Source organism: Myripristis murdjan, chromosome 24 (assembly GCF_902150065.1).
Source record: "Myripristis murdjan chromosome 24, fMyrMur1.1, whole genome shotgun sequence".
NCBI classification, from domain to species: Eukaryota; Metazoa; Chordata; class Actinopteri; order Holocentriformes; family Holocentridae; genus Myripristis; species Myripristis murdjan.
Window position 1 is genome coordinate 10,246,011 of NC_044003.1, and position 22,142 is coordinate 10,268,152.

A 22,142-nucleotide genomic window follows, 5' to 3' on the forward strand; every position below is an offset into this window, starting at 1 on the left:
CTAACCACAACTTTGGGCAATCAATTACTTGGTAATTAACTTCTGCACTGACTGATAGGTGATTGATCAGCTTGCTGTTACAGTGAGAGATAACATGTCGGCCCTTTGCTTCAGTCTCCATCAAAATAATTACCGGAGTGACACGAGGGCGAGAAAACCCTCTGGATCTCTGGCTTCATCCAGACTGTTCAGTGAGGAGAGAACAAAGGAGGAAGAGAAAATCTCCTCTACCTCCTGCTGGGAATCGAATGAGACTCATCAGATTGCAGTTGATAGTCCAGGTTGTGTTTGGAAGGAGCGCTGGTGCCATCTGGTGGTAGAGCTGAGAAGTTGAAAACTTAGATTCGATGAGGTGTCGGCAGACATGAGTGGAATTAATCTAAATGAAGAACTGTGCTGCACTCTGATAGCTCCCTTTGCCCAAACACAGCATTTTGGCAGAAGAGCAGTGTTTTCTTCAATTAGATAACCCTGAAGCAGACAGTTTACTGGTGGAAGCTTTAAACTTGGGCAATAAAATGTGCTGCATTGCAGCTATGAGTGTGTGACAAGGTAACGTTCTTCATTTTTATCGAGAGCTGAAAATGCAGGCGAGACAATGGGATTTAAAGCTTATTGCTAATCTGCAGTGAACCTCTGGCAAAAGAAATAGACCTGGAACATTTAGTCGATTCATTGATAGACAGAAAATGAACCAGATTAATAATTTTCATAATGAATTAATTGTTTTAACCCTCATAAAGCCTTAAGGGGTCAAAACAACCCGAGCGTCCGCCAGTCTTTTTTCCGGGGTCCTGCAGCGCGCCCATGCCTCACCCTTGGCTACGTGGCGGCGGTCACGGCTTCCAGCACTCCCCCATGCTCCCGGACCCCCTGGCCTCGGCCCCGAATGCACTGCAGGACGGAAAAAAGACTCGCGGATGCTCGGGTCGTTTTAACCCTTAAGGCTTTACAAGGGTTAATTGAAGTGAAAACACCAAAGATTTGCAGGTTATTGATACACAAATATTACTTACTTTTCTCAGTTTCATATCATTACAAAATTCAAACAACTTCTCCTGCGCATCAGAGTCATCTTTATTCCCATGTTGTAGGAACAAAACTAGATGAAATGTAGAACAGAGACAGTCCCTCTCACTGTTGTGAGTCGTCCTAAATGACATTTTGTCATGTGTCAGTTCATGTTGGTTGCACCATGTTTTTTATATCAGTGTCTCATCTTATGTCATGTTTGGTTGACAAAGGTCTCTGACCAAAATGTGGCAATTCTTTTGTGCATCTGCTGGTCAGACATTTATCATAAGCTTCAATATTGTATAGATTAAATGATTAACCAGTGAATCAAAAAAAAAAAAAATCTACAGATTAATCAATAATAAAAATATGTTAGTTGCAGACCTAAAAGAAACTGCATGTCAGTCTGAAGTGTCACATTTAGAAATGAGACCCTGTGAGCATTCTCTGCTGAAGTGTCCATGAGCAAGACAGTGAGGCACATCCACCTCCTGCCAGCCTTTGTCACCAACCCTGACCTCTGTCCTCTCTGAGGACGGTGCAAGTGACAAGAAGAGTCTTTCTGTGTTTTTTGGGTTAGTTACTGGTTGTAATGGTTGGAATTTATTTTCCATGCTGCAGATCCAGAAGGCCTCCTGCTCCTCAGCGGCGGGAGGGGAGGAAGTGGGGAGGAAGGGAACAATTTCCCAGTACTTCACCACGCTGCACTGCCCTGTGTGTGACGAGCTGACCCAGCTGGGTGTGTGTACACGGTGCCGAGCCGAACCACAGCGCGTGGCCGTCACGCTCTACCAGGACATGCGGCAGTGGGAGAGTCAGCAAGACCACCTGTTAAAGGTAAGAGGCCGCAGGTGTCGCAGAGTATTTAAAAGCTCTGTGTTTTAACGTCAACAGATCATGGCACAAAAAGATATTGCTTACGAGCACACAGCAAGAACCATTTCCTGTGCTTCTCCCTGTACAACTTTATACCAGTTTCACTGTCTTTAAATTCATTCTCATGTTGGTTTGCTATGTTGGAAAGCATATTGGCTATTTTCAGCTGTTGTCGTCCATCTTACTCTTCCAAATGAAAGCACGACACCAGGAGTCGGGACAGGGGCTAATAGTGACATCCTGTTGTTACAAGAAACACCAGGATTTCTCGGTTATATGGACTGAATCTTCAGATACACAAATACAGCACCTTTTGAAGGATTAAGCCAACTTTTTGGGAGTTTAGCCTGTTACTCACCTACACTGAGTTATATTATAGTTGTGCTATTTTATGCTATTACTAATTTCAAGGTATACTATGGTATAATATTCCTTTTCATATATTTACACTATAATACACTCTATATAGTTTTTGGTATGGATCAAGGGTCATCTTACTTACTATGTGATGAGTGGTGCCAAATCTGTGCATGCGGACACCTGGGCATAAATTATTTTCCTTCTGTGTGCATCTGCAGATTCATTCTAAAAACAGTTTCACAGTGCAGGTTAATATCTGACAACACTCAGCAGGCTGCAGGCCTGCGCTGTTTATGAAAGGAAGTCAAATCTTGTAACACTTGACTGCTGGATTTTTGTTCATACTGACCTTCAGCTCAGCCAGCATGGCATGCAGAGCTCTTCAGCCGGGCTAATGCCTTATCTTTGAATTTTACAACTCTTATCTGCGGCAACACTTAGTCACAACTGGCAGGCAGAGTTGGAGATTTGTACTTCAAACATGAAACCTGGCGGCTTATGATTCGATCTCCCCAGAATATTGTTGTTCCTCTCAGATGTAGCTGCTGGCTCAAAGGATGAAACACTTAGGGGAGTTGACTGAAACAAAAACACACAAAGAAAACCCACCCACACACTCCAGTGTTGTCTCAAGGGCTTGCTCTTCCTCTGCTGAACCTTGTGTGTGTGTGTGTGTGTGTGTGTGTGTGTGTAGATCTGTAGGAACTGCAGTGGCAGTGCGGAGCGGCAGGCGCCCTGTGTGTCCCTGGACTGTCCCGTCCTCTACAAGCTGTCACGGGTCAACCGGCAACTGTCCAAGGCCCCCTACCTCCGACAGCTCCTGGAGCAGTTCTGAATGCCCCCCTACACTCACACACACCCGGAGCTCCCTGCTGATTTGGTGCTAATCGCTGTTGCCCCCATCTCAGTGTTTGATTGTCCTTTCAGTTGTAATTGTTTAAATGGTGCTTTGATTGAACCCTGTTGGGTTTTCATTTTGTCTTGTAATTGTTATTTGTTATACAAGTATTTCTCTGCCTGTGCAGACTGTCTGGTTTTGGCCTCCTGTGGGGAGGCAGAGTGGGGAGTGTGTCCCCCTCCCAGGGCTTGTGTTTGTCTTCATGCTCATTTGCTGCCATCTCCATTAGCTGCTATTGGTTGTGAGTGAAGCTGATGTCTCCATGTGACACAGCGTGACTGTATTCCCTGTCCCTCATGGCATTAAGTGCAGTCCAATCAAGGATGACTCGGTAAATCTTGTATGCGCTGTAACAGGTTGTAAGTGCAAGACTTTGATGTCTGATCATTGGTTTTTAAGACGCTCCTTACACTTCAGTTCAAGATGGACAACATTAGAACCACTAATTGACTTTACTTTGTTTTTATATCAGCTGCAGTCTTTTGTAAATAGCTGTTGTATAGCACCCACATCGATTCTCACTGTGCATTAGCACTGAAAAAAAGTAAAGCTCCGGCCATGAATGCGATCAGATCACTTGTTTTATGCATTCTGTTTTAGGATGCCATTTTTCATGTTCCGTTTAACCATGATTGTACTGATGTCCATTTTTGGCAGATTTAACACTTTATACTCTGAGGCATCTATCCACAGAGCAGCGACTAGAGGACTAATTTCATTTTTTTTTACATCTGGGACTGTTGCAATACTGTATTTTGATAATTTATGTCATGAAGAGTCTATTATTTCCTTGTGCATATACTTTTGTGTATGTTTCTTATTTTCCTCGTCAAACATTGTCATCAAACCATGTAAAGATCCACTATTCAGATTCCCATGCAGTGGTACACAGGATCTGTGTATTTGTATAAATGTAAAAAAAAAAATAAATAAAATAATGAAGGTGTTTTTTGTTTGTTTGTTTTTAATGGACATTGCTGTGGTTGAGGGTTTGAGATTGATATAATAAAAAGTCAATGTATTAAAATGTCTTCTTTGAATGACTCAATTTAAACAAACAAAAAAAAAAAATCGAGAGATGAATCACAGTGACAACACGTCTGATTTAGAGTATCACAAGCCACATGACACATTACGGTATGCAACAAAAACATTCCAAAAATATTCTCATCTTTACAAAAGTGGAAAAAAAGACATACTTCATTCAGGTTTGACACAACTAGCATCACACCACATAATTTTTCTGCTGCTGTTCCAGTCACCATGATGGTTAAAAATGTGCAAAATTAAATAACATCAGAGGGATGGCGGCAGGATGGTGTAATGAGAAGGACCTCCCTGTCAACAAGCTTCTGTCCTGCTGAAGTGTCCTTGAGCAAGGCACTGAATCCATCAACAAAGTGTGATTGTATTATTAAATAAATTATAGTGTAATCATACAGTAACTCAATCCAATAATTTACTATTCATCAGGGTCCAAGTGCTCAATTCAATGAAGCTAATGACTTCACACGCACTGACAGCTTTACCTGTGCAAAACCCCAAATGTCGAAAAGCTGCTTCCTTCTTGCACACACTGCACAGTAACTCAGCCCGTACATTAAAAAAATGGAGAGGAGCGTACTGAAGCTCCAGACAGCACATCAACACACACACACACACACACACACACACAAACAAGTTTCTCGGAGGGCATGGCTCTTCTGGTAAATAAAAATGTCTAAACAGCACTTAGGAGTCACAGGAGAGGGGAGGAGGGGGGCTTCAGTCTCTCTTCTCCCTGTCCAGAGAGAGCAGCAGTTTGCGCCTGGGGGAGTCTCCTATCAAGGAGAGGGTGTCTGAGAAGGAGGCTGCACCTGCTGGCTCTGCCAACTGTGTGGTGGAGGGGGCAGCGGAGGCGGTGGTGCCTCCCGTCAGCGTGGCGACATCGGGAGTGGATGACCCCTTGTTGGGCGAATTCATCACACTGGTAGCATCATCCATCTCAATCACCTCGAAGTCCGCATCGTTCCACTGGTCGGCCTCGTTGTCTTCCTGCTCCTCCTCTTCTTCCTCATCATTGGCTCCAGAATCCAGCAGTGCCTGGCGGTATTCGCTGTCGTCAGCATCGGGCCGGCCTCTGGTGCGTGGTTTCCTGCCCTGGCCGCTGGGGGCGGAGGCCAGCTTGTACATTACAGGGAAGAGGATGGAGGTGATGGTGGCGGTGACCAGAGACAGGTACATCAGCAGCGGGTGATCCTGGAACTTCCCCAGCAGGAAGCCCAAAAGCGCAGGCAGCACCATCTCCCCCAGTGCGGCGCCCACCACGAAGGTGGCGGCCGAGGATCCCGTCACAGTGGTGTACTGCTCCACCCAGGAGATGCCACTGGGGAAGGTGGTGGCCATAGACGCACCGTAGAGGCCGGTGCAAACCCACAGGGCCACCTTCTCTCTGCTGAAGAGGCAGAGGAGCAGGGAGGAGAGGGTGCAGCCCACCAGGCTGAGCAGGATCATGGTGCCCGGGTACACACAAGCCGCAAAGAAGATGGCGAGGCCCCGGCAGGCAGCGAATGTGCCCCAGAACAAGGAGTTGAGCCCTGCCGCCTGAGGCTCATCCATGTGGGCATAGTCCTTGGCATAGATGAAGATGAAGGAGCCATAGGCCACCTCTGCGCCCACATAGCAGAAGAAGAAGAAAAAGAGCAGGGTAATGAGAGCTGTGTGATGTTTGGCCACCAGCGGCTTCTCCGACGCTGTGCGGGATTTGTCCCGCAACAGGCTGCTGCGGGAGTAGAGAACAAAGAAGAGGAGGGAGGAGAGCAGGACGAAACTGCCGATCACGATGTAGGCCCACATGAACGTGCGAGTTCCGGAGGCTCTGGTTGCTGGTTCTGTGGTGGTGGGGGGTGCGGTGGTTGTCAGCACAGTCGCCATGCTGCCATCCACATCAGACCCAAAGAGCAGCTTGGCTATGATGGGTGACACAAAGGCTCCGGCTGCAAAGCTGAAGTGCAAAGCCTGCATGTGAGGTCCAGCCTGGTTGCCCCATGTGTTCAGGATGAGCACATTACCACCTGACGGAACGAAGAAGAGAAATTATTGTACATACCAAAAACATCCACTACACTGACACTGCATGAGCTGGTGTACCACAGTGATCTTGTATTTCATGATCCTTGGATCCGGCTGAAACTGATCATTCAAAAATGTCTAAACAAGTAATGTACAATATGAATCACAATACTTGGGTTCTTATTTGACGTGCTACATTTTGATTTTACAGTATTGTCCACTTTTGGATTACTTTATGGAAAACAGCTGAATCATACTTTCAAAAACAATTATTAAGGGCATGTCTGACTTAGCATTTTTTTTGGCATTTCTGCTTTATTTGATAGTGACAGTACAGAAACACCAGAAAGGCAGGAGAGAGTGGGGTGATATGCAGCAAATGACAAGGCCCAGAATCACAACTGGCCACCGCCCCAATGTGGCACACACTCCAGACGAGCCACTAGGGCACCCTGACTTGGAGCTTTTCACACTCACTGCAGGCCTAAAGACTGATACAAGCAGCAAAACAAAACATGTGGGGTGTTTTTCCCCCCCAAGTAATCTTAACCTAATATGGGCAACATGGGCTTGCATGTTAGTCTTATTACCACAAGTGACTTTTCCGTGGTGTAGTTTGCATACAGTGCCTATGTTTAACTTGTCTTCACTTTCAAAATGATTAAAGCCTAAGTTCTTTTTTTCAGCTTAAATAAAATGAAAAAATATATAAGGACAAAGTGTGGATGCCGGGTTAGCATGGCAAAAATTGTCTGACCAAAAAAAAAAAAAAAAATCGGGTGTCAGCAGAATACTGATATTGATATTATACAATAAATAAATAAATAAATAAATAAATAAATAAATAAATAAATAAATAAATAAATAAATAAATAAATAAAGGACAAAAGCGGCTCTGAGGCACTCAGAAAAAGTTTCAAAGCTTTATTGAAATAGGCTGGAAGATGTTTAAATCTGCTGTGGCCGCTGTCTGTCTTCATCCAATTCACAAGAGGAAGCACAAGTTATAGGTATGTTTTCACACCCCTGAAATGCACCTTGTATATTGTGCCCATTTTCTAAATGTTGATTTACCTGTATCCAGAATCCCCATAGATATTCCGATGCTGGACATAAGCCCGGTGAGGAGCAGAGCCTGCCTACAGAACGGGATGGCACACATTCCAAACGCTGTAATCATCATAGAAAAGCCTGGGAACAAGACAATGCAGCAGAGGAAGACCAATTCATTATGACAGAACAGGTCCAAAGGTACCAGCAGGTCTGGCCTGTTGTAGCGACATAATTAGTCTAGTAAATTAAGACACACCTGTGACAGATAGTTTTATAGACTGAGTGATTACTACAGAAAACAGAACAGTCACTTTTGGTACACTTCAAATGGTTTTCATAGCCATTCACACCCATCTTTTGGAGCACCAATCAAAGGACAATTTATATGTATATGAAAATCTAAAAGTCCAGTTCTGTGCTGGTTCCCAAAGACTACAAAGTACAGGCTGCCATGTTGGAAAACACTGATCTTTTTTCTTTCTTTATTGCACTATTTGGACATCAACCACAGCACAAAAATGTGTGCTCCTTTATTCCAGAAAAACAGCTATAATATTAGTCTCTTATTTTGTTGATATTCCTTCAAGCTCTCCCTGAAAGGCCTGTAATTAGCAATGAACTAGGAATGAATGAACCGATGAACCACTACTTTCTGCAAATCTTGAATTTACAACTGTAGCGTCCACAATTATGCAAATATTCGACATTACCAGTGAGTCATTAGCATGATTTGCCAAGCGTTCCCCGTGCCTTCTCATGACCAGAATATTTTTTTCAATATTTACTCACAAAACATGGATTAGTGACTTCAGCACATGCAGTAAAAAGTAAACGTGTGTGTATGAGTCAGAGAAGGGTTTACCCAGCAGGAGGTGGGGATTGACACAGTCAAAGAGAATGCCCCCCAGGAGGGAGCCACCGATGTATCCCATAGAGCGGCCGACGAAGATGTAGGAGATGTTGCTGATGTTCTTGTTGACATTCACAGCGAGGTCTTCAAAAGTGGGGCCCAGGACGGAGATACTCATCCCCTGGAACGACAGGAAATCAAACACCCTCAGGGTACACACCGTTTGAGCTGCAGTAAAATAATGGGAGGAGAATTCAACTCAAGACTGCAGGGAAAATATTGGAGGGGAAGGAAATAATATTAAATGGCTATCTTAAAGATTTAACATCATCAAAATGTCATGTTTGATGCAATCCTGAAAGTATTTTTTGACAATGTGTTCTAAAAGTGCTACTTTCTTGGTGCATCCACGCACTTCCGTGATATCCTATATTTCCCAGAATTCGTTTCAATAGCTCTTCCTGAACTTGTTCCCTCACCTGTGAGGTACACAGGTATGGGCAGAGAGCAGAAGTGTTAGTGATGGCATAAGTCAGAGCATTCGAGGTTTGCCCCACTAAGAGTTGTGCACATTACTCAAAAAAAAAAAAAAAAAACCCACAATGTGTCATGGCAGAAATTGGTATCCCTGTCTCTTCTATCATTGATTTCTCCCTGTATGATTGTTACAAATCTTTCTTCGCTGCCCATATTGCTTCATTACATCATTCTGTCAACATTTGGACAGTTGTCCACTGGGAAAAAAAGAATAATACACATCACCAATTGTTTTTTAAATACTCTTTAAGTGTGCAGCTTTCCTTTAGCAACAACTGTCTGATCCCTAACACTGCTTGTACTGGGCAACTCCCATGTTTGCACATTGCCTTTTTTTTAAGCGAGTGCATGTGAAACAGGATACTGAACGTTAAGTTATGCATTCAGGTGTATGGAGGTGGAATTCAGTAATCTGATGCATATGAAGCAGTTGAAGAGCAAGTTTTACCACTATGTAAATACCACCAGTGCAAGATTATGGCAGCATTTCCTTAAGCAGAAAGTTAGAGCCAACTGTGTACATAAGAAAACATGCGTGATTAACATCCAAATTGGGAGAAAGAGGCCTATTACTGAGTTGTTAAAGACTTTGGTTGTTAGTGAATTTGTATAGGAATCAATTATTTGCAAATCTGCCTGATAGATTTCTAGTAACTAATGTAGGACTGGGTCAGGCTTGTACTAATGCAGTTAAGGCCTATTATCACCAATCATAAAGTCACAGTAAGTTACATATTGGGAATTATTAACAGAATACGCTGTAAATGAATGAAAACGGCGTACTTGTAAGTTTAAACCGCACAATTGTACAGGCTACTCCTACGTTTCCTCTATTAACCCTACTAAAACCACACAATAGTCTAAAACCGACCTTATAGTCCAGTAATTTTAGGCCAAAATTGGGGTCAACCTAGGACAAATTGCAAGAGAAGCAAACTCAACTGATTCTGTATCCTCAGTTTGTCCTGAGTGAGGGGAAAAAAGTCCCAAGGAATCCCATTGGTGGAAAGTTTTGAAAATCACCTATTTATGACCACATATTACCAAAAAACACTGTTTTTAACACACAGGGGAAAGGGGTTCAAAATTTTACTTTCAGATATCACTATAAAAATTCACAAGTTGATTGCACACACAAAGACAAGAAAAAAAGTCAATTACAAGTTCTTTGAATTATTCTGTTTACACATGCATATCACACATTATCTGATTTGATATGCGCTAATAAGGAATATAAGGAATAAATGACAGAAGAGACATTTAAACAGTGAATTAAAAGGTTACTATATATATAGTAACCTTGATTTAAAAGGTTACTATATAACAGTGAATTAAAAGGAACCCCTTTCCCCTGTGTGTTAAAAACAGTGTTTTTTGGTAATATGTGGTCATAAATAGGTGATTTTCAAAACTTTCCACCAATGGGATTCCTTGGGAGTTTTTTCCCCTCACTCAGGACAAACTGAGGATACAAAATCAGTTGAGTTTGCTTCTCTTGCAATTTGTCCTAGGTTTTTTCATAAAATGACTGGACTAACACTGGAAATGTCATAAATTTTGGTCTATATATTTTGAATGCTGTGATACAAAGAGTTATGTTTAATTATTGCCTGTTTGCACTCACATAACACACCCACTTTCTCATTACGACGGTTGAGTTTTTAACGGCTGCACGCTTTTTTAATACGACAGGTGCATATATATGTATTTTTTAAATTTATGAATACCAACGGTAGCCGCGACCGTTGCCGTTATCTTACCAGTCCCAGGAACGAGGCACAGAGCACGAGCGTGACCATCCAGCCCCAGCAGGCTCCATAGCCGCTTCCTCCGCCGACGATCTCCACGCCGTCGCAGCCGGGTTTCTGCGTCCTCTTGGCCGCCTTCAGGGCGCTCTTCAGCCCCCGGCCGGTGTCCTTCCTCTTGTCAAACAGGGTGTCTTCCTCCTGGTCGTCGTTGTCGTCGTCGTCCTCCATGCGGGCGAAGCGGACGTGTTTCTTCTTCACCACGGTGTCTCGGACGGCGGAGGCAGACATAACGTTACCTGTCAAATCGGTGCTATGGCTGCTGCTGTTGGTGCTGGTGGTGGTGGTGATGATGATGATGATGATGATGATGCACTGTCAGACTGGCGACAGCTTGCAAGTAAACAAGCGCACACGCTGGTGAATTTTTAGCCTCTTCGGTATCCCACCACTTCTGTTAAACGTCGTCCCGTTAAATCGTTAAAACTGAGTCACCCATCGTGAAAATAGGACGCGGAAACCGTCCGTATGCCAACTGCTGCGGTGGGTACATGACTGGGCTCAGCGAACGAGACACAAAGATCGTCTAATGGGAACACGGATCACTCGGTGGAAAAAAAGAGCTGTGTCTCTGCACTGTATGCCGCGTTCATGTGACATCGAGGAAATGGAACAAAAGGAAATTTTATTTATTGGGTAGAAACCCTCCTGTTACCTTGAAGTTTACCAACATTTCTCAGTCAATTGGGATCCATTTGACCGCAGTTACCCAAGTCTTTGTTTGCTGAGGGCCCTAAAGCAGAGGGAGACTTTTTGAGGATTTTGAGGTTATAGTTCCCCAGTGTCATCCAAAACAGCTCAAACAAATGTGTGTAAAATATTGATATTTTTTTTATACGTTTTACACAGCTAGAAAAGCCTGGGGTCAAATTCACACCAAAGGGAATACCAAAAGGAAATACTGATGTGTACAAAATGTGTGCAGGACATTGATTTGTTAATGTTAATGTTAATTTTATGTTTATCCACTTGTCCGCATTAAATTAGGGAAAGTCATTAAATATGAAGCAATCATGTATTTAGAAGCCTTGACCCCAGAGATAATTGGAGGAATAAGAAACCATACATAATGTTTGTTTTTCCTGGTAATATATATAGGTACTTTTATTATTATTGTTATTTTATTACATCAGTGGTTTTGCTGTGCTTGGTGACTGTGTTTATACTTCTATATTGTGACACTGAGTGACTAAGAATTAGAGTAAGAGTCAGCAAAAGTTCCCAAGAGGCTGACATGAACATTAATTCCCCTTCAGCAGCTCAGAGTGAATTTAAACTGATATTAATGAATCCTCACACAAAATGCCATAATTTAATACCTTTATAATAGCCATACACAGCCTAATACCACTATCATATCGAGGATTCAGGCCCCTTAAAGACGCAGAGTGTCATTTGCTCCCACATTTTATTTTTAACCTGAAAGATAAACGCAGCAGGAAATGCATTTTAGACGTTTGTGGTCGTTGACGTTCGTGGTGCTCGGAACCTTGAGCAGAGTGAGACATCGTTCCTTCTTTCCCCCTCTCCGGCTGTCAGATTCAGCTGACGCGTTTGTTATGGACTACAGGAAGTGGCGGAGTCATGCGGCTGTTCAGGGAAACGGCGACCTCTAGTGTTGGGAAAGTAAAGTAGGGCACAGGAGGAGCGGACCCAAATTTAGAGTTTGTCCCTAAAAACATATTAAAGATTTTTGTTTAGGATTAAATTACTGTTCTCTCTGTGAGCTGGATCATGTGGACAGTGGAGAAAAATGTCCAAATTATCTGTTTTCTACAATCTGTCACTGAGTAACTGCAATTAAACCTCTTAAAGACTCATTCATTGGCTATCCATCCAGAACTGAAGCTCCCAAGTCTTTTCCAAATTAGGGTCCAGGGACCAGCCATGGGTCCTTGAGAATGATTTGTTGAAATTCACTTTTCGTTCATTCATTACAAGAAAGCACAGAGCAGGAATGTGTAGAGAAATCGCAGATAAACATGAGATTTATATGTTTGAAGCTAAAAAAGGTGGGTAGAGTCGTATTATTCAGTTTAATTGGCTGACACATAGCAGTGACTGTTTCCTGGTCTATTGGAAGATAAAATGAACTACAATAGGACAAAAGTGTAACAAAAAAAAAAAAAAACTTTCTATGTGCGCTCAAGGTTCTTCAACCTAAGTTTCATACAGTCCTATACATACAGAATTCAATGCAACCATCTCATGTTTGTGCGTCCGATAAATTAAAGATTTGCGTCTGTAAGCATCGACATCGAGAGACAAATTATGAGAGTGTCACTGAAAATTTAAACTTTTTTTTTTTTACTTTCTTGAAAATGCTGAATCCTGTTTATGGCACTTACATATTATATTGCTTATAGTACGCTGTACATCCCATAGCAGATAGTAAACACTCAATTCATACATATGAAAAAAAAAAAAAAAAAAACTACTGAAGTAAAAAACATTCTGGGTATGAATTATCAATGTCATGCAACATGGAACAAATAGTACATATCCAATTGAATAGTAAAGAAACCAAAAACAAAAACAAAAACAAAAAACAAAAACAAAAACAAAACAAAGCATGTAAAATGGGCTGAAAGTAGCAAGGACATGTATTCTTGCAGCAAGAAGATTGATTGCATACACAAAAATTAGACGGATACAACAATTGAATACATGTAGCAGTTTAACGGAAAGCAAGGGAGCCAAATTAACAAGGAAATAAACACCATAAATGCTATAAAATTATGCACAGGTCATCTATTCCCCTCCTTAGCCAATTTAGCCCCCAAATAAAGCCTCTGTGTAGAAAGTATTTGCAACATTAAACCCCCCACCCCCCACCCCCACCCCAAAAAATTGGTCTTCAGCCACTACAGAACAATGCAAAGACAGATGTCAACCTACTTAAACATTTTCCCCAAAAAAGTGACTAAGTTTCTTTAGATGGCAAAGAGCATTTCACGAACCAAGCAAGAATCAAGTGAAGTCGAGTGGAAACTAAAAATGATCATTAATTATAATAAAACATCGAGTCGTGTATGGCAAAGAGGTTTCACAATCAAAACTCAAGAGGTACGGATTAGGTAATTTCTTTGACTCAAGAAATTAGTTGAGGCTTTCATTGGTGAGTAGCACTATGATCGTTTGTAGAGTAGTCTGAGGAGAAAAATAAAATCACAATCATCAATCGTGCGCACCTTGTGGAAATCAAACGGAGAGGAGACGTAAACACCCTGTGACTTTTGATTCAGAGCTTCATTAAAGAGCAAAAGCTTAGGACGGCTTGATCATTTTCTAAGACTTTGCAGTTTGCTTGTTTTTTTTTTTTTTTTTTTTTTTTTTTTTTCCAGTCACAAATTTGCCGTAAGCGCTGTTCAAACATGAACATTGCTCTGTGCTGCGGGGATGAAAGGCTCGCCGCTCTCCTAAGAGGAAAACACAAAATGACGAATGGGGAGGACAACATAGTGAGAAAGAACTGTCTTTTTCTTTCTTTCTTTCTTTTTTTTTTTTTTTGGATGGCATCTGAGGTAGATAGTGTCACAGGTCTTGCTGCTGTGGAAAAAAAAAAAATCATCGACCCGGAGCAAATCATGGCTTAAATGTTGGATTTGCTCGAGAGAAAGACTTTTTTCTAGGTGTTGGGTTTAGTAGTCAGCAGGAATTGTGCGGTCAAAGTCTTTCACAGTGAAACGAGCGGGTCTCTGAGTTTTCCAGCAGCAGTCGATGGTTAGTGAAAACGCTGATGAGTGACCTCCTAACATTTTCAGATGGTTTAGTTCCACTATCCTGGGGGAGGCGGAGGAGGAAGAGGAGGAGGAGGAGGGGTTAGGGTTGGGGGAGCGGGGCAGCAGCTTGTAGGCAGGCACAGGGCAGCATGGTGCTCAAGCGAAAACAATTAAAAAAAAAACAACAACAACAACCCTTTAGGTCAGCCACTTTTCATTTCATATCCCATTCAGTCCATTTGGTCTTCAGTAAATCATTTAAAAACAGGCAAATTACGGCACGGCATTACTGCTCGACAAATTCTAGGGAAAAAAAAAAAATAAAATAAATACAATATGAAAACATGAAAGTCAAAACAAACAGCTTCCTACAAAAGGGTTAATGAACTGAGCCCATAGTCAATGGTTAACCTGGAGGGTTAACCAGACTAATGGTCACACTGTAAATGATTAGTCAAAGTCGTTCTCAGGTACATTAGAAATACGGTGGAGACTTGACTCTCAGATGATAAGATACTGCGGGTAAATGTGTAGGATTATTATTTTTCTACACAGTGGTGAGAAATAATATGTGCACCTGTAATTATTACTTCTTTTTTCCTTTTTGGTCCATTGTGAGAGGTCATTCAGCCAAGCTAATGTGCCGGTTTGATTGTCATCTTTTTTTTTTTTTTTTTTTTTTAATCTAACGGACTAAGACTGGCCATGCAAATTAGCTCAGGTGAATAATCTGACATCAGCATGAAGACAGTACGGTGACAGTTCAAGCCTGCTTTGCTTAATCATTACCTGGACGTTGTCAGTTACTGATAAAGTTTTATATTCTGAACACCAACAGTACTAGTAGGAGATGCCCTCTCTGATTATACTCACATGGGTTCAGTTGTTTGTTTGTTTTTCTGCTTGATTTTTTTTGTTTGTTTTTTTGCTGCTTTAATAATAATAATAAAAAAAAAAAATCAGGAGATTTCAGTGTTATGTCAAGGAATTAAATGCTGGACCAAAATCCCAAGTGGAAAAACAACAACAAATTACCATATTTTTCTCACCGCTGTTTGTGGTTTAAAAGGAATACTGCTTAATATCAACACTAACAATCAATTAATAAAACTTCATTTACATGACATTAATAGGTTCCATATGAATCGGTTTTGAAGTCCATCCGTCATGTCTGTTGCATAGCAAAAAGCAGATGTGCTGTACTTTAAGTGTTTCTGTCCTGTGCTGGTTAAAGCTAAATCGAGATGACAGTGTTGAAGATGCAGATGTAAAAACAAAGAAAAAAAAATACTGATGAGGATTTTCAGGCACGGTGTCAAGTGGTCACATTTTTTTTTTTTTTTAACTACATACAAGCAGCCTCTTGCAAAAAAAATCATTCAAGCTACGCTGTATAAAGGATGAGATTTCCTGGCTCCAGCCTGGGGAATAGACAAGCCTGTAACGGCTGCTGGCCTTGAGATGACGCTGACGTTTCGGGTGGCGTGTGATATCGCTGTGCTTAAAGCTGCTCCTGTGAGCTGGGTGAGCACCTTCATAACCAAGACGATCCCAGAGCTTCACAACCAACGGCAACCACCTCCCAATCCCAACGTTTCACAAAACACTTCTTTGAAGTGATAGTTATGTCTCTTCAAATATAGCACTCACAAATTCCCTCACTATTTACATGTTTGGCATGCTTTAAGAATGTGACTAAGGGACAGAATTATCCATCTGAGGGCAGGCGTCAGTAACTCTGTGATTGTTTTAGCAGTCAGTGTTTGTTTTGCATTTAAAATATTGGTGCAGTTAAAATCAGTGGATGTGTGCAAACCACTGGGCTTCTTTTTTCATTTCCTTTCTTTATCTTTCCATTTCCTTTCTTTTTTGTGACGTAAGTATAAAACTACTAAATGACACTGTGAAAATGATGTAAACCCTCGATACTTCAGAGAATGCCTGTTGAAAGTGGGGAATCTGGTGCAGAGAGACTGGCCGAGGGTTTGGAACTTGCAGCCCTTTACATAAGTAAAGCATGCTCTCTTTCCCTTGTGAGAAATATAAAAATGTGACTTTTTCCTCATTTTTCATTTTACCCTTCAAGTTGATTTGACAGCTGAACAATTAATGCTGAACAACAATCTAATGCATAGTTCTTCAGGATTACATTCACGCTAAACTGTGCACTGTACTTAAACCTATCTGATATGTATTGTAGCTTTGGCATTTCCCGACTTTCTCCTAGAGAGGGCAGTCGTTACAATCTGGTTCATTCATACACGGCTAAATACATACATACTGTGTCTCATACTTGTATTGTAGAATACTGCTGGTCAGCGGCCGCCCGGGTGTCTGCCTCGGTGTGAAAACGTATTTGTCTGTGTGTGTCAGTTTCAGTTTGTTCGGCGGGGCACTTAGAGGACAGATTCGGGGTCTCCGGTTTTGTACGGCACGTCTCCCTGAGCCGCCTCATAGTTCAGCATCTTCTGGGTGATGTCCTGTCCTTTCTTCAGCTCCTCCTCCTTCTCTCTCCTCTTGCGCCGGGCCTCCACCCAGGGTATCAGACACAGCACCGCCCCTCCGATGATGGGAGGGATTCCCGCCAGGTAGAAGGCCACGTCGTAGCTGCCCAGCCGGTCCCGCAGGAAGCCTGCAGGACAGACAGAGAGGGAGAGGGGGAAATAAAACAAATTAAAGGGGCAACATAAGAAGTTTTTGTTCAGAGCCAGAGACTTGATGAGATTCCTGCAGTACCTACTGATCACCTACAGAGGTTGATAAAGAGCATAATTTGCCAATTAGACCTCTCACATGATGTCTACAAGAATCGGAGAGCACAATTTTGTTTGTTAAGATAATTTTGAGTAAAATTAACACAATATTGGAATTTCCTTTTTTTTTTTTTTTTGACAAATTATGTTTTTTTTCTTATAACTAAACATTGTTGGTATGTATAAAGGTTCAGTTCAATACATCTAGTCCAGTACAGAGGTCAGTTTTAGGAATATGATCAGTTTTAAACTTGGTGATTCTTTTGATAAAAGTTTCCTTCTTTTTCTTCCTCTTTTTCTCCACTGAACACAAAACAGTGGAAATTGTGATTTTCTCGAATTTCCTTGTACAGGTCAGCATTGCAGGTAGGTATAAGGTGAGTTGAGTAATTTTTCAGACAGGTAAAGTGTGGTAAATCAATGGTACTTGTTATCTGTATATACTGTTTATAGTGTAAATTATGCTTCATATCTTGCTATCCACTTTGCTACTGTAATACGTGAAATTTCCCCACCGTGGGACTAATAAAGGAATATCTTATCTTATCTTAAAGGCAGAATTGGGTTCAACACAGTTTTATAGCATCAGAAATGTTCACTTTGGCACAGAAGAACTTGGCTGATTTAGACAAAAACAGACAGATGAATTTAGGCACATTTTTGTTGAAGTTAATTGATTTAGCAATTGTCAAGGTTAAAAATTATTTAAATTAAATTTGTGTTTAATTGTGTTCTTTCACACGTAGCTGTATACGTGGGATAATACACAGCCAAGCAGTCATTACTGAAAAACATATCCCAACAGGGTGATGAAGCTGTGTTACCCTGAGGGCCGTCTATTAGCCCTCACATATAAAAGTAGCCAGGAACAACAGCTGCATTATACTCAGGTCAGTCCTGAGGTTTCAACCCAGTCACAATGTTGACCCAAACCGGGAGGCAGGGAGGGTCAGTCTGACATGAGATACTTGTGTGTCCATTCTTTACTAATTCTGAGAATACAACAGAGCAGATTAGGAACCAATTAAGTGGATTTGGATGAGAGTGTTTTGAGAGATCCTGGTCTTGAGCCTCTCTATGTGGGCTTGACAGGAGAACATAGGATAAGACGAGATGAGACGGGGTTGCTGCTCTCACTGGCATTTTGTCTGCCGCTTGGGGACAATCACCGGTCTTTCAACCAGAGGACCTGCGATCACAAAGGGCTCTCATCTCGCTGAAATATCCTGGAGCGAGCAGCTGAATCCTCCCTGCACTGTAGATGACCCTGACCTGTGACCTCCCTGGAAGTGGTAAGTGGAAGAAAAAAGACTTTCTCTGTCGGGTTAAATAATTAGTCACCCACATGTCTCTCTGGAAAGGAAAAAGCAAATTCCTTGTCTATAGGCTAGTTAGAAACAGGCTGCACATGATGCTGCTCATGTGCACTCGTGTGTACTGTATGAGGCTGATATCTGACATGAGACACATAAAGACGAACGCGTGCTTGGCTACTTGCATTCCAGTGGTGAGAACTCCACCAAACTACGCCATTTGGTGGATGATTTTATTCGAGTGCGTACATTTTTTGCATTGCTGGTCTATCAGCCAAGACAATATTAATGTCTGTACCCACTGATGTGGTCAACAGTAGTATGAACATACGTAATCTCATCTAAAGCCTGCATTACCAAGCAAGGCCCTAAATGCTCCGTCTGTTACATTTTCCCTGTGGTTGATTTTAATTCCATGTAATCAATAAAGACAACTTCCCATTCACACCCAGTAAATCCAACATCTAAAATTGTTGACATAAACACTAGGTGGTGCAAAAGACCTGTGAATATCTGACATCTTTACATGGCAATACTACATTTTCCACTTCTCTTTACTTAGAGAGATTTTTGTCTGAAAGCTGATCTGTTTGGAGAGCATAATGAAGAATGGGTTTTTCCGTTTAAATGTACCACTTTCATGTGATCATCATTTATTTTACAAGGATCACGTGATACTTGTGAGTGTACATAAAGTACAGAACTATACATACCTATTTGTACATTTGAGCTGCAATGATTAGTAGAATAATCAATTAGCTGCCAACTATTAAATTAAACTATTTTGATGAACAAAAAGAAAAAAAGAAGAAAGGAAAGGAAAATTGCCATATTCTTTGATTGCAGCTACTCAAATAATACATTTTTCTGTTTTCTTTAATCCTCTGTGCCAGCAAACTAAATGTCTTTGGTTTGTAGACTGTTTTCATCATTTCCTAACATTTAACAACAACTAATTGATTAATTGAGAAAATAATGGTCAGATTAATTGATAATGAAAATAATCCTAAATTTGTATTCGTAGGCAACTCGGTCTTTGTATATAAAACATATGATGACACAAACATGTGACTCTGAGAATCAGCCCTGAGGACAGTGGGTGATGTGTAAATCAACACTCACTCTTGGTTAAAAAGTTAACGCTAACACTTAGATGCTGCACACTGATGAAGTCTTAAAAGTAGGTCACACCTGTTTTACCCAACAAATTTTCTTTTGCTGCTGGAGTGAAAATGACACGTGACCGGATGTGTCTCTGTTATTGATATTGTAATTATTTACCATCAAGCCCAGTGTGGAAGCTAACAGCCAGCCACACATTGTCTCTCCTCTGTTGATTTGTGTAATCAGACAATATTGAGTTGTATAAAAATGTATGGTGGGGCACATTGAGAAATATTGCCCCTATATCCCTCTTCTCGTCCCTTCTCTACCCTTCAGCTCTTCAGCTGACCAACAGCAACAACCCTCCCCCAGGGGATATGCCGCCTGATTTACTGTCCTGTGTTCCCTATATGCAAACTCCTTTTTGCTTCTGTTAAGTTGTACATGCCCCATCAATTTAGTAACTTTGGTTAAGCCTGATGCTTTTTGCTTTTTCTGTTTCACTGACTATCTTTTGAGACGTACAACGGTGAGCAGACCGCGCGGTTGCTGGTGGAAACATGCAGGGCTTTCCTCTGATGGGATGTCCCTCTAAGTACTCTGTCCATGCTGTCTCCCCTGGTTATTAAGGTGGGAGTGTTACCCCGTTATCTACTGCTTTGGCTGAATTTTTCCCCGTGGTGGTACCTGCAATCGGAGGTCCCACGGTCATTGGCACAGACATCAGGCCCAGCAGGAAGCCGATGGCCTGGGACACGTCCTTGGCTCCCACCAGCTCGAAGGCGATGGGGGCCATGATGCAGATGAAGCAGCCGTCAAACAGCCCCATCAGCAGGCACACAGCGATCAGGCCGCCAAAGATGTTGCACAGAGGGATCATCATGGACATCAAGCCGATGACTAAGAACGAGGACACCTGTGAGGGAAGGAGACACAAGATGCTGAACTCAGCGTCCTCCCTTAGCACTGCAAATTGGATAAAACAGGGCTCTCTGCTGCTATATTAATAAACAGCAAACTGTATCTTTCCAAGTGAGTTTTTGTATTTCTTCTGAGCGGACAGACACAGTCTTTCAGTGTTCTTCAGCGGGAAAATAGTTCCCCTGAGGGCTGTGGATTATGCCAGGTATGTGTGTTGTTGTTTTTCAAAAGAGCTTTAGCTATTTGATTTGTCACATGTAAATTGATGTAAAAGATGATTTGAGCTTGACGAAACAATATCTGTGCAGCCCTGTTTTACGGGGGTGCAGGGACACGGCAAGTTGTGGCAGAATGGATATATACCTCACATTGGCAAAAAATACTGGCAAAAATAACAGTATCGAATTTTAAGAACCCATATGATTGTTATCAAGCATACAAGATATAACAGTGACTTGAAGTGGTAAAATAATCTGTTTTCAGCTTTTTTTTTATGCATGAACACACAACAGAAATCAGAAAGTGGCACTGCTGTACTTTTATTTTGTAAGTCAGATTTCCATGGCTGTTCCGTTTTTTTTTTGTTTTTTTTTTAAATAAAATTATAAATTTCCGTAACTGCTCCAGGGCCTGGGAACTGTACCTTCAAATTTACTGACTTTTCCAGTTTTTTTGACTGTGTGAATCCTGCAATGAACTCGTTTGTTAAGACTCAGGTCACCCACCTGTAGGTAGACTTTGTTGACTCCGTGGACGTAGTCTGCCACCCTGCCGAAGATGAGACGGCCCACGCCCGATGTGATGCCGATGCACATGAGCAGAACCTCCTTGTTGGCATCCACTCCAAAACGCTCCTCCACGTGCTTCATCTGTCGGCATTCAAAGAAAACAGACAAACCTTATCAGACTCCGGCTGCCTCATGGCCCTAATCCGATGAAACACCCATGCAAAGAGAATGTAAAAAATGCGCAATGAGATAACATGACTTGTACAACAAATCAAATTCTTGGCAAAGTGTGCAATAAGTGGAGATGATTTACTTCTGGGAAGGAAAGTGACTGGTGCAAAGTGAAGGAGGTTGCTTGTTAGGAACGCAGGAAGTTTGTGCAACATCCATGAGGTCAGGACATCACTTGTAACGAGAGCAGCATTCTGCATACCTTTGGCAGAAATCAGGGTGTAATTGTTGATGCAAGGTTTTGAAGGGAGTATAGTATGCATTTTTGGTCGTTCAACATGGTTCATGGGAGTTGGGGCCGGTTTAGGAAATTCCACAAAATTCCCAGGTCTGCCAGAGAAGAGCGCCGGCACTCTCCTCCCCCACTCTCTACCACTCATTTTTCAGGTGGGAGTGTCGCTTCCATATCCCAGCCTCCCCCTCACCCCTACCATTAGCAGACGAACTGCTGTCTGTATTTCTGATTTACCGCATTTTCCACTTTGGTTCATTCTCAGTTTGCAGGAAAACAAATGCTAGAATTCACATTGCTGGGGTTGCAGCCCACGAGAGTGAGTGAAACGGAGCCCAGATGTTCGTTTTCCAGACTGCAACTGCTACCGTTACTGTGCCGTGTCCCTCCTACCGCAAAGCACTAATCTGCAAGCCCCAGAGTCAAAGAGCCAGAAAGCCACAGACAGAGAGAGAGAGGGAGAGAGAGAGAGAGAGAGAGAGAGAGAGAGACCCACTGTGTTTGGGGCCCTGCCAGCTACTTCCAACCTCCAGGGAGGCTGCTGCTGTCCTGGTCAAAGAGCCTGGCTGTGCTCTTCCTCCCCCTCCCTCCTCCTCCTCCTCCTCCCTCCGCTTCAGCCCTGCAGGTCACACATCCATCTGCAAAAGCCTCCAGATGCCTTATCATCTGTGTTGTTATGTAACAGCACATTCAG

At 42.1% G+C, this 22,142-nt stretch overlaps 3 protein-coding genes across 4 annotated transcripts in view; 1 reads left to right on the plus strand and 2 right to left on the minus strand.

Annotated features, from left to right (window-relative positions):
- rev3l (REV3 like, DNA directed polymerase zeta catalytic subunit) overlaps nucleotides 1–4,170 on the plus strand; it is an 84,115-nt gene extending 79,945 nt beyond the window's left edge. For both annotated transcript variants that reach the window (XM_030047722.1, XM_030047724.1), the window contains exons 31-32: nucleotides 1,636–1,851; nucleotides 2,945–4,170. In XM_030047722.1, coding sequence (XP_029903582.1) covers nucleotides 1,636–1,851; nucleotides 2,945–3,085 — 357 coding nt within the window. In that variant the 3' untranslated portion in view covers nucleotides 3,086–4,170. The remainder of the gene's footprint in view (nucleotides 1–1,635; nucleotides 1,852–2,944) is intronic.
- A 61-nt stretch (nucleotides 4,171–4,231) lies between these two features.
- On the minus strand, nucleotides 4,232–10,958 carry mfsd4b (major facilitator superfamily domain containing 4B). The gene is made up of 4 exons (XM_030047725.1): nucleotides 10,400–10,958; nucleotides 8,115–8,283; nucleotides 7,274–7,390; nucleotides 4,232–6,201 (listed from the first exon to the last, which is right to left on the minus strand). Exons 1-4 carry the CDS (start codon nucleotides 10,673–10,675, stop codon nucleotides 4,913–4,915), a joined length of 1,851 nt encoding a protein of 616 aa, XP_029903585.1. The 5' UTR covers nucleotides 10,676–10,958; the 3' UTR covers nucleotides 4,232–4,912.
- Nucleotides 10,959–14,826: 3,868 nt separating this feature from the next.
- slc16a10 (solute carrier family 16 member 10) overlaps nucleotides 14,827–22,142 on the minus strand; it is a 42,447-nt gene continuing 35,131 nt past the window's right edge. Inside the window, exons 4-6 of the mRNA XM_030047928.1 lie at nucleotides 20,983–21,126; nucleotides 20,024–20,252; nucleotides 14,827–16,798 (exon numbers count right to left, since the gene is read on the minus strand). Of these exons, the coding sequence (XP_029903788.1) occupies nucleotides 16,563–16,798; nucleotides 20,024–20,252; nucleotides 20,983–21,126 (609 nt within the window). The 3' untranslated portion in view covers nucleotides 14,827–16,562. The remainder of the gene's footprint in view (nucleotides 16,799–20,023; nucleotides 20,253–20,982; nucleotides 21,127–22,142) is intronic.

Excerpts from the sequence above, each read along its gene's own strand:
- mfsd4b (XM_030047725.1), bottom strand. The coding sequence starts at position 10,675 with ATGTCTGCCTCCGCCGTCCGAGACACCGTGGTGAAGAAGAAACACGTC. Across the intron at positions 8,284-10,399 it reads GTGCCTCGTTCCTGGGACTG|GGGATGAGTATCTCCGTCCT; the intron begins GTAAGATAACGG and ends CTGTCGTTCCAG. Across the intron at positions 7,391-8,114 it reads CAATCCCCACCTCCTGCTGG|GCTTTTCTATGATGATTACA; the intron begins GTAAACCCTTCT and ends TCTTGTTCCCAG.